The sequence below is a fragment of the Pelophylax lessonae genome, assembly GCF_965119305.1.
Source record: "Pelophylax lessonae genome assembly, chromosome: 4".
In the NCBI taxonomy this organism is placed as follows: domain Eukaryota; kingdom Metazoa; phylum Chordata; class Amphibia; order Anura; family Ranidae; genus Pelophylax; species Pelophylax lessonae.
This window is the reverse complement of record NC_138771.1, coordinates 614,460,494-614,473,352: the sequence shown is the minus strand read 5'-3', so window position 1 is coordinate 614,473,352 and position 12,859 is coordinate 614,460,494. Positions and strand designations below refer to the sequence as shown.

At 44.9% G+C, this 12,859-nt stretch overlaps 1 protein-coding gene across 1 annotated transcript in view; it reads right to left on the bottom strand.

Annotated features, from left to right (window-relative positions):
• LOC309553572 (venom factor-like) overlaps positions 1-5,555 on the bottom strand; it is a 159,151-nt gene extending 153,596 nt beyond the window's left edge. Inside the window, exon 1 of the mRNA XM_082254844.1 lies at positions 5,414-5,555. Coding sequence (XP_082110970.1) covers positions 5,414-5,478 — 65 coding nt within the window. The 5' untranslated portion in view covers positions 5,479-5,555. The remainder of the gene's footprint in view (positions 1-5,413) is intronic.
• Between the last annotated feature and the right edge of the window lie 7,304 nt (positions 5,556-12,859).

The following is a 12,859-nucleotide window of genomic DNA, read 5'->3' as shown; positions in this document are numbered from 1 at the left end:
CCTCAAAGTGTCAGTAAACACAGTAAAGTTGCCATTTATTATAACTACACATGAATGCTACATTTTTCACATGTGTTTTTTATGCAGGTTATGTCTCAATATGCCTAAAATACTTTAGGTGATTAGAGATGAGCTTGGAGTTCACACCAAACTTTTGGCTGTAGGGCGTTTAACCTCTTCCCGCCACTGCCTCCCAGCCCTTTCCATAGACTGAAATGCCAGGAGGTGGAGGCGAGCACTCCGATCATGTGACCCCTGTGATTGGCTGTCACTGTGGTCACATGATTTGAAAGCTCCCAATCGCAAATATGCATCAGGAGGTCTCCATGACAGTTTATAAACTATATAGACACATATAAGCACTGTTCAGCGTTAAAGTCCACCCACCGAAAGGGCGCATATACACTATATTGTCAAAAGTATTGGGATGCCTGCCTTTACACGCACATGAACTCTAATGGCATCTCAGTCTTAGTCCGTAGGGTTCAATATTGAGTTGGCCCACCCTTTGCAGCTATAACAGCTTCAACTCTTCTGGGAAGACTGTCCACAAGGTTTAGGAGTGTGTCTATGGGAATGTTTGACCATTCTTCTAGAAGCGCATTTGTGAGGTCAGGCACTGATGTTGGATGAGAAGGCCTGGCTCGCAGTCTCCGCTCGAATTCATCCATTCAATTCATTTATTTAGAAGTGTGTCTATGCAGCAGCCTCCCCACCACCCTCTAATACTTACCTGAGCCCCATCTCTCACCAGCAATGTCCACGAGTCCCTCGGCCACCCGGAACTCTCCCTCCTGATTGGCTTAGACACAGCCGCGGTGTCATTGGCTCCTGCAGCTGTCAATCAAAGTCAGTTAGCCAATCAGGAGAGAGAGGGGGCGGGAGGCCGAATGGCAGCTCAATGTCTGAATGGACACACGGAGCTGCAAGTCGGCTCAGGTGCCCCCATAGCAAGCTGCTTACTGTGAGGGCACACGATAGGAGGGAGGGGCCAGGAGCAGCATTGAGGGACCCGAGAAGAGGAGGATCTGGGCTGCATTGTGCAAAACTAACTGCATAGAGGAGGTAAGTATAACATTTGTTATTTTTTATTTTCATTTTTTAAATCACTTTAAGGCATCAGCATACAAAGACATTTTGGACAATTTCATGCTTCCACCTTTGTTGGAAAAGTTTGGGGATGGCCCCTTCCTGTTCCAACATGACTGCGCGCCAGTGCTCAACGCAAGGTCCATAAAGACATGGATGAGCAAGTCGGGTGGGGGAACTTGACTGACCTGCACACAGTCCTGACCTCAAACCAAACACCTTTGGGATGAATTTGAGTATAGACTGCGAGCCAGGCCTTCTCATCCAACTTCAGTGCCTGACCTCACAAATGCGCTTCTGGAAGAATAGTCAAACATTCCCATAGACACACTCCTAAACCTTGTGGACAGCCTTCCTAGAAGAGTTGAAGCCGTTCAGGGTGGCCCAACTCAATATTGAACACTACGAACTAAGACTGGGATGCCTTTAAAATTTATGTGTGTTGCAAAGGCAGGCGTCCCAATACTTTTGACAATATAGTGTATGCGCATAGCTGTCAGGAAGAGGTTAACAACTGACTTAAACGATTGTGCAATGCGCTCAAAACTCTCATTAATGCTAGAGGTGCGTTAGTGTGCATTAAAGTCTGCTTTAAAATTCAATGCCTGTGTTAGACCCCGTTCACACTGGTGGTGCGATTTGTCACGTGATTTGTAACTGTCAAAGTCGCACCCCATTGTCAGCAATGGAACCGTTCAATTAGCTGCAACTCATGTCGCAGCAACTTTGAAAAAGGTTCCTGCACTACTTTTTTCTATTTCATTGGGACTTGCATAGACTTCTGTTGTATGAAGTTGCAAGCCACAATGAAATCGCACTGACGAGTGGCTTCAAAATCGCTCTGAAGTAGCATGATTTCACAGCCACATGGGTGGGGTGCTTAAAGAGCCCCTACAGCAGAAATGTCTGTCTCTGAGATCAATAACTGCCTGTGAAGTCCTAACCTTGTCTGATTAAAAGTAGTAATACAAAACCATAATAGTAATAATACAAAACCATAAGAGCCCATTCACACAGGGGCGACACAACTTGCCGGGGCGACCTGTGAATACCATTGAAGTCAATGCAAGTCGCCTCCAGGTCGCCCCAAAGTAGTACAGGACCCTTTTTCTAAGTCGGAGCGACTTGTGTCTCTCCTATTAGAACGGGTCCTGTGCTAATCAATGGCGAGCGACGCACCGCGACTTGTCAGGCGACCAAGTCGCCTGACAAGTCGCGCTAGTGTGAATGGGGACTTATAGTAAGAATAAAAATCAATCAGAGGCATTGCAACATTTAATCCATTTTCTGGTGTTGAAAATGACAAAATATCTGAATTTTATGTTATGGTCATCATATTACATACCTTGAACCATCAAGGATAAGTGCCGGTTCACATTGGTGGGATGCGGGAACCTGCGAATCCACTGCGGGTTCCCGCATCGCACCCGACTAGCAGGCAGTACACTGCCGTATGCGAACTGCTGGGAGTGTCAATACAAAGTTAACGACAACCCCAGATCAGTTAGCATTTTGCAGTGCGAACTGTCAGTTCGGACAGGAATCGGATAGCATAGGTGTGAACACCCATGCGATCCGATTCTGGTGCGGACCAAAAAAAGGGTCCTGTGCGACTTTGGTCCAAATGCGATGTAAATTCTGTCAAACAATCTGTATGGCTGAATTCACATCGCACAGACATCGCATGTGATTTGAATAGCAGTGCGGTGCGAATAACATGCAATGTCTACATTGTTATAGTCTGAACTGGCACTAAGTGCCGGTTCACATTATTGCGGCTGCGGAGATCGCATGTAATTCGGAGCGCACTGCTCCGTCATTACATGCGATCTCATGTGCGGATGTGAATTCAGCCATACACTTTGTATGGCTGAATTCGCACCGTATCCGCACCAAACACGCACAGGACCCTTTTTTTCAGCCGCATCAGGATCGGATCGCACAGTGGTTCACACTTGTGCGATCCGATTCTGTGCGAACTGTCAGGTGGCACTGCGATATGCGATCAAACTGGGGGTGTCATTAACAATTAATTGACACCCCCTGCGTATCGCATATGGAAGTGTGAACTGCCAGATGTGCGGATGCGATGCGGGAACACGCTGCATATTCGCAGCCTTCCCGCATCGCACAAGTGTGAAGCGAGCCTAAAAGCTGAATCCATGCAGGTTTATAAGACAAGCAGACAGTTCTCCAAAATAAACTCAACATGGACAAATAACATTATACAGTCACACAAAGGAAAGTGAAAAAAAAAAACACTGTCCACACAGGATACATTTATATTAGTCTTTTACAACACCATGTGGTCTGTTTATTATATTATATCTATTAGTTCTTAGTGAACCCATAGTAAAATCAATTCATCAATGGGACAGTGGGAAGAATGCCCCTTACATTGGTGGTCAGTGGGAAGAATGCCCCTTACATTGGTGGTCAGTGGGAAGAATACTCCTTACATTGGTGGTCAGTGGTAAGAATGCCCCTTACATTGGTGGTCAGTGGTAAGAATGCCCCTTACATTGGTGGTCAGTGGGAAGAATGTCCATTACATTGGTGGTCAGTGGTAAGAATGCCCCTTACATTGGTGGTCAGTGGTAAGAATGCCCCTTACATTGGTGGTCAGTGGGAAGAATGCCCCTTACATTGGTGGTCAGTGGGAGGAATGCCCCTTACATTGGTAGTCAGTGGGAAGAATGTTCCTTACATTGGTAGTCAGTGGGAAGAATGCTCCTTACATTGGTGGTGAGTGGGAAGAATGATCCCTTACATTGGTAGTCAGTGGGAAGAATGCCCCTTACATTGGTGGTCAGTGGGAAGAATGCCCCTTACATTGGTGGTCAGTGGTAAGAATGCCCCTTACATTGGTGGTCAGTGGGAAGAATGCCCCTTACATTGGTGGTCAGTGGGAGGAATGCCCCTTACATTGGTAGTCAGTGGGAAGAATGATCCCTTACATTGGTAGTCAGTGGGAAGAATGCCCCTTACATTGGTGGTCAGTGGGAAGAATGCCCCTTACATTGGTGGTCAGTGGTAAGAATGCCCCTTACATTGGTGGTCAGTGGGAGGAATGCCCCTTACATTGGTAGTCAGTGGGAAGAATGATCCCTTACATTGGTAGTCAGTGGGAAGAATGCCCCTTACATTGGTGGTCAGTGGGAAGAATCCCCCTTACATTGGTAGTCAGTGGGAAAAATGCCCCTTACATTGGTGGTCAGTGGGAAGAATCCCCCTTACATTGGTAGTCAGTGGGAAGAATGCCCCTTACATTGGTGGTCAGTGGTAAGAATGCCCCTTACATTGGTGGTCAGTGGTAAGAATGCCCCTTACATTGGTGGTCAGTGGGAGGAATGCCCCTTACATTGGTAGTCAGTGGGAAGAATGATCCCTTACATTGGTAGTCAGTGGGAAGAATGCCCCTTACATTGGTAGTCAGTGGGAAGAATGATCCCTTACATTGGTAGTCAGTGGTAAGAATGCCCCTTACATTGGTGGTCAGTGGTAAGAATGCCCCTTACATTGGTGGTCAGTGGGAGGAATGCCCCTTACATTGGTAGTCAGTGGGAAGAATGATCCCTTACATTGGTAGTCAGTGGGAAGAATGCCCCTTACATTGGTAGTCAGTGGGAAGAATGATCCCTTACATTGGTAGTCAGTGGGAAGAATGCCCCTTACATTGGTGGTTAGTGGGAGGATTGCCCCTTACATTGATGGCCAATGCAAAGAATGTCCCTTACATTGTTGGTCAGTAATTAGATTGCCCCTTACATTGATGGCCAATGCAAAGAATGTCCCTTACATTGTTGGTCAGTGGAAAGAATGCCCCTTACATTGGTAGTCGGAGGGAAGAATGCCCCTACATTGGGGGTCAGAGAGTGGGAAGAATCCCCCCTTACATTGGGGGTCAGAGAGTGGGAAGAATCCCCCTTACATTGATGGTCAGTGGGAAGAATGCCCCTTACATTGGTGATCAGTGGAAAGAATTGACCTTACATCGGTGGTCAGTGGAAAGAATGCCCCTTACATTGGTAAGGAGGATAGCACTCCACTGCCTTTTGATTCAGGTATTCAAGCAGGTTAGAATATCTCCCTAGGCAAAAACTATCTCAGTCAACCACTAAGAAGCTAGTTATTGCCCTCTAGCCTCAGAAGTGTCCCAATAACAACAAGCTATTCCCAAAATCTAGTCAATCCATCAAAGGCAATCCTACAGATAAAGCAATGATCTGCCAACATTTTAGGTATGGGATCAGTACATAAACATGCTTTACTACAAAAGCTAAGCCTATCCACAACTTTCATCTACAATTTAGGTCATACTCACGATTGTGCATAGGTGGACCCGGCCAGGAGACCCAGCAATAGGAGACACAAAGCTCTGAACCCCATGATGCCACTGGGGGTATGAGAAGCCTCTGTGAGGAGGGTTTTTTAAAGGGACACTGGAGGAGGGCTGGAGCCCTGTCTAAATAATTCCTTTTAATCAGTAACCGGGAAGACATTTAGAGATTAGGTGACAAAATATGCAAACAAAAGCCTGCTTGACAAATGCAAGAATGTTTATCACATTGCCGGGAAATTACGCTAAGCCAATACACATAAAAGAGAATTGCACAACAATAGAACAGCAGGGGCACTGAACCCAAAGCCTGGAGAACAGTGATGGTATGCAGACAGGAAAAGTATTCTCCTCTCTGTATTGAAGGCTCATTCACATTATGAACCTTTATTAATATAAAGCAATTATACAGCAGTGAAACTGACATTCACTGAAACTAATCTTCCTGTTGCATGTATTTTAATTAACAGTGAATGTTTCACCACCAGTAAATGTTTGGTGAAAGTCACATTACCTGCTTTATAAATAAACCCCTATGAGTCATTTAAAAAAAAATGTATTAGGTATTCATATAGCGTCAACAATTTATGTAGCACTTTAAATACATTACAGTCACATCAGTCCCTGTCCTTAACCACTTAAGCCCCGGAAGATTTTTCCCCCTTCCTGTCCAGGCCCTATTTTGCGATTCGGCACTGCGTGACTTTAACGGACAATTTCGCAGGCGTGCGATGCTGTACCCAAATGAAATTGACGTCCTTTTTTTCCCACAAACAGAGCTTTCTTTTGGTGGTATTTGATCACCTGTGCGATTTTTTGATCATGCGCTATAAACAAAAAAAGAGCGACAATTTTGCAAAAATAACAATATTTTTCAAATTTTTTTTATATGAAATTCCCCCAAAAAAATATAAAAAAAAAATATATGTAAAAATCAACATTTTAGGCCAATTTGTTTTTTGCTACGTATGTTTGGTAAAAAAAATAGCAATAAGCGTATTTTGATTGGTTTGCGCAAAAGTTATTGCGTTTACTAACTAAGGGAAACATTTTTGTCATTTTTATTGTTTTTTTTTTTAACGAGTAATGGCGGCAATCTGCGATTTTTTTTACGGGACTGCGACATTGCGGCAGACAGATCAAGTCGTGCGGCAGTTGGCAAGTGGTTAATCACCTGCTGCCCAGGCCAATTCCGACATTTCTCTCTTTCTCTCATACATGTTAAAATCAGCATATTTTTGCTAGAAAATTACTTGGAGCCCCCAAACACATTTTTAAATTGCATTATTATCAATGCATATAAAAATATTACATTTATGCAATACTACAATACTTTATACCAATACTGTTAACCCTGTTAAACACATGTAGCGTAGCGCTACCTTGGGAGCTGCTGGTTACAGGTTCCCCTGGGTTACCCTTAGCAACAACATGACAGTTCAGCATTCTCAAAGTGCTTTGGCTCAGTCAGGAAGCAGTCTAGGAGTTTTGGTTTTTGTGGTTTTATTGAGAAGTAGGAGAAGGGAATGAGTGGGATACTCCAACTTGAATAAACTATGCACAGTTTGCTGGGATGACTAGATATTGCTGAGTGCGGCAAGGCCGCTGCTTCACCTTGTCACTAAAGGTGAAGAAGTAATTAATGAACTGCTTTAAATAAGCTGTACTGCAGAACACTCTTCAGGGCCGTTCCTGGTACCCCCTTTTTTCCTATTCTTCAGTGTTTTCTACATGGCACCCCTTTTACTGTAACACTCTCTGTGTGAGCTAGCTCCTTGATCCCCTGACTTCACTGGAGGGGTCCCTTCCTGGGCAGACCCTTAGGCAAATCTCCTGGTACTCATGGATACTGTTTTTCCTGAGAGACTCTGCCAGCAGCTCCACTGTCAGCTCTACTGGATCTTCTGCAGCTCAGCTTCACACCTGGTTCACTAGGCCGGCCACTTAAAACCACCTTCCTCACACACTGCAGGAGGAGAGACCGCCGTCAGCGCCTCCTTCTGGGATTCTGCTTCCCGCCAAAGTTGCCCTGTCACATGTCCCCTCCATATATATGGTCAATTCCAGGATGCATTGCAGGAATGCCCTCCCACTGGGACTGCCATAAAACCTGATGTGTTATTGGCTAGGTTTCCTCCACTGTCCAACAAGCTCCCTCATTGAATGCAGTGGGGACACTCCCTCAGACCCAGTGAATCACACCTGGAGACATGCAACAGGCAACCTAACAGATCAGGCTCCCCTGATAAGCAGAAGGAGCAAATAGATGCGTTTTCCTAGCACCTACCTAGGAGGGTGCTACACACAGACATCACCATCTATATATATTTTCAAGTACCATATCCAACATTCTCCAGACCTTTTGTCAATCTAGTTACTTCATTCCATGGTTTCCATATCTTTTCAAATTGACCCACACATCCCCACCTTACGTAAGCTGACCTTTCTCCTTATTATCATGTTATTGATCCCTCTTAACCACTCTGCATGAGTTGGAGGCAAAGGAGACAGCCATTTCTGGGCAATTCATTTTCTGGCTTGGTAGAAGAAACATCTCAATATTGCTAGTTTTTTTAAAGAGAGGGCTACTTGGTATTCCATACAACCCAGTACAATTAATTTGGGTTCTATGAGCAAATCTACTTTAAATACTAAGCTTTTTGTGTCAGCCACCTCCTTCCAGATCAGTGTTTCTCAACTGGGGTTGCATGGCGATCTACCCATCAATCCCAGACAGCTGACGGGTAGATTGAGTCTAAGCCAACATCTAGAGTAGCGTGGGAAGTTGCTGTAATAAGACCTCTCATAGCGTGATTCTTCCCGCTGGCCCCTCCTTTCCTCGTACTATGTTGTGTGCCATGTACGCTGCTATGTGCCCTGTATCATGTTGTGTACCCTGCTGTGTGCCCTGTACCCTATTTGTGCCCTGTACCCTGCTATGTGCCCTGCTGTGCCTTGTACCATGTTGTGTACCCTGTTGTGTGTGCCATGTACCATGCTGTATGCCCTGTACCATATTGTGTACCCTGTACCCTGCTATGTGCCCTGCTGTACTTTGAACCATATTGTGTACCCTGCTCTGTGCCCTGTACCATGCTCTGTGCCCTGCACCGCCTTGTACCATGTTTTGTGCCCTGTACCCTGCTATGTGCCCCTGTTGTGCCTCGCACCATATTGTGTGTCCTGTACCCTGTTATGTGTCCTACTGTGCCCTGCAGCATGAAGTGTGCCCTGTACCATGTTGTGTGCCCTGTACAGTATTGTGTGCCCTGTACCCTGCTATGTGCCCTGGTGTGCCTTGTACCATGTTGTGTACCCTGCTGTGTGCCCTGTACAATGCTGTGTGCCCTGTACCCTGCTATGTGCCCTGCACCATGTTGTTGGCCCTCCTGTGTTCCCTGTATAATGTCGTGCACCCTGTTTCATGCTGTGTGCCCTGTATGATATTGTGTTCCCTGTACCATGTTGTGTGTTTACCCTGCACCATGTTGTGTGCCCTGCACCCTGCTATTTGCCCTGAACCATATTGTGTGCCCTGATTCATACTGTGTGCTAGGTAACCTGCTATCTGCCCTGTACCATGCTGTGTGCCCCATGCCCTGCAGTGTGCCCTGTACCATGCTGTGTGCCTCAGGATATGCCCTGCTATGTGCATCCTGTTATGCTGTTTACTCCATGGTGTGCCCCATGTTCTAATTTGTGCCCCATGTTCTGCTGTGTGTGTCCTATGCCTTGCTGCGTACCCCATGATGTGCCCCATGTTCTGCTATGTGTTCTATTCCCTGCTGTGTGCCCTGTGTTGTGCCCAATATTCTGCTGTGTGCCCCATAATGTGCCCTTCTGTGCTCTGCTGTGTCCCCCCGTAATGTGCGATGGTGTGTCCCCACTGTATTGTATCCTGACCTCCTGTGCTCTGTCCTATTGCCCTTTACACTGCTTATCTGTGCAGAAGAAAAACAGCACAAATTTCACATAAAATAGGTAAGTTATATTATTTATTTCTATTATTTAATGCTATTTCTTAAAATAATTGTTGTTATATCACAGCTCGCCAATCACACCAGTGTCCCGTGAGCTGTAGATCTGAACTCTATTTTAGGGGTTCCCCGAGATCTCAAACCTTTTTCCAGGGGTTCCTTGATGGTAAAAAGGTTGAGAAACACTGATCTATACAGTTTGGGACATCTCCAGAACATGTGAATGAGAATCCCAACAGGGTATCCACACCTAGGGCATGTTGGTTCTGGCCGTCTCCCAAACAAAAATAGTTTCCTTCGTGTGTAATATGTCCTATGTATTATAAAAATATGCGTCAGTTTTTGGGATAAAGATGTTAGCTCTACTGATTTTATAATACAATCCCACTGATCATCCATTAATCTTTCTACGTCTTCTTCCCATTTTAACCTATGTGGAAGGTATAGTTCTTTTTCTAATGCAGCTAAATATATGTTGGTGTACCATTTTGATTTTAACCCTTTGGAAGAGGTTGCACACACCAAGGTTTTTAGGAGAGGGGCTTCACTCAATTCCAGCATTAAACTGTTAATGAATGTCTTATCTGCAAGTACTAAAACCAGAACTCATCCCTTAATTCCTGAAAGGTTTTCATAATCCTGGGGCTATATAACTGTGACAACCTCACCACTCTCTTTTGTTTCCAGATGTTAAAATTCTCCAGCCTCTCCAACTCTGGTAAATTTTTATTGTTACAAATAGGTGTGTATTATGTCAACTTTGAATATCGAATTAGGGAATGTATCGTCTGCCTTTCAATGATAAGTGAATTGTAGGGCAGTCAACATTCATCTTCAAAGATCTTACTTCTAGTGCTTCCATCAATGTGGAGTGTGGTGTATAGGATAGCAATGCCCGTGTACTATAACATACAGTGCCCCTTCCCATGCATGATGTATAAAATTTGAGACATCTGCCATCCTTAAACTTTGTACTCCGACGATGGGGCTTTGGCCCACACTTTTTGACCTGGACATCCTCCTACAGACTATCTTAAGTATGCAGGATATAAGTCGAACCCTTTCCCGGTACAACGAGGGGCGAGGCAGGGATATCTCCTGTCCCTGCTTCTTTTTGCCCTAGCCATCCAACCCTTGGCCCAACTAATTTGCTCTAATCCGGACCTAAAATGCATTGAACTTGGAGATAACCACCATAAGCTCTGTCTGTTCGCAGATAACATCCTGCTCCTCTTATCCTCACCATTGATCTCCTCCCCCAATGCTATTAAGAGCTTAGATCAATTTGTAGGAATCTTGGGCTTAGTGGTGAATCCATAGAAATTGAAAGAACTCAATATATCCTTGTCTCAACTGACATTAACTCAAGTTCAACAGGCACTGCCATTTTCCTGGGGTCACCCCACTACATCCCCTACCTGGGAATCAACCTATCCGCAGACCCCACAGCAATATACTTTACTGACTACCCAACGATGCTGACTTATTTAACAAATTCTATGTCCTCCTGGTCCGTTCTGCCCTTGGCATGGATGGGCCCCATTACTGTCACCAAAATGGCGATATTGCCGAAAATACTTAATTTTTTCCGCGTTTTACAGATCCCGGTCCGGTCTCATCTTTTACAGATCTTGCAGTGATGTGTGCTCAACTACGTTTGGGGCAGTACTAGACCTTGTGTCACAAGAAACATCCCATTCCTCCTTAAATCCAAAGGTGGCCTATGGCTTCCTAATTTCACCAAATACTATCAGGCTGCACATTTGGCTCAATTACCCAAATATCAAGCGAGACAAGAAACACCATTGTGGGTAGCAATAGAGTCGGTGGACTGTGACCACCTTACCGTAGCCAATCTATTATGGCTACACCCAGGCGACCGCAGGTCATTATGCATTCCGTTCACCTGCCACTTCTTAGCCATCTAGGATTGGCTCAAAAGTAGGTTTGGCTTCCATTCCCCCCACAACCCACTTCTGTCATATCCTCGTAATCCAGCCTTTTATCCTGCTTGGACTTCTCCCTCTTCATTCCATACGTGGTACTCTGCCATCCTGATCTGGGCACACAGGTTTACTGCTCCTGATGCATTTAAATAATTCCCGTTCCTCTGTGAATCTTATGACCTCCCAAATATGAAACTTTTCTGAAACCTCTGAATTAATTATTTTATTTACCCTCTGTCTCCGAAGAAATGCATCTCAAACCACTATGACAGGTTTTGAGCGCACATGCAAGAAGGACCCTCATGTCAGTGGTTTAATCTCTGCTTTCTGCATTTAGCTGTTAGACCTACCACCCCACACTTCCCTTCAGTATGCAGCTAAGTAGGAGAGAGATCTGGGTCTTCAGTTGGATGCCAAAGACTGATAAGACATTTGGGATGCTACCAAGTTGACTTCCCAGAATATAGCAGTGCTAGAGACAAACTACAAGGTTCTCATGCATTGGTACTTGGTCCCTGCCCGGATCACTAAATATCTTCCCAAATATCCCCCAATTGCTTTCATGGCTGTCTAGTCACAGGCACTCATCATCACCTCTAGTGGACATGCCCACTGGCCTAAATATTTTGGGCTGCAATTTTCCGTATACTGTCTACACTGTTTAATAGTCCTCTGGACCAAAACCTGCCACGGGCAGCCTTACTCAACAAGAAACTGCTGGAATTGACACACCCACAATTTAAACTTCTCCTGCAGGTGACAACCATGGCAAAGCAAACCATCGCTAAGGCCTGGAGGGCTCCTTATCTTACTTAATACAAAAATGAAAAATAGGATCACCAAAGCCATGATTCATACCTAAGTAGAAGCTGTTTTCCTGGACAAGGTAAAAAAATATGAATGCTGGGAAAACCATGGGTGGATCACTATCTCCTCTCTGACTTTGATGAAACAATACTGTCCTCTTATTCTCTCCTCAAGCATGTTTTTAGAGATCCTTTGCTGAGGACCCCCCCCTTTTTTTCTAATCTTTCTCTTTTCCTTCCTCTACTTTTTGGTCCCCCCTTTCTTCTTCATCCCTGTCTTCCCCCTCCCCCCCTCTTCTTTTTCTCAGTCTTCCCTCTCCTTTTCTTGACTGATTAACCTATTTTACCCACGGTCTCTTCAGTATAGGGGTAGTCTGCCTGAACGACATTACTGGTTGGGATGTCAACCACCTGACAATGGGTGAAACCACTTTTTACCCAAGGTAGCCTACCCAGCTACCTTGCATTGTTATTCCCTATGCCCTTAGTTATTCATACCACTTGTTACCTACTTCTCCTTGAATATTTACTGTGGGTTTAGCTGTCATGAGGGGATGGCTTTCCTGTTTTCCCTCCAGCCCTGCATGATCTAGTTGGACATTTGAGGTTTATCGCATTTCTTTATATGTAAATTAATAGCAGTTATTAAACATTTAATGTCATTGTTTTCAATGCGTTACCTAACACACTGTAATGGGCTAC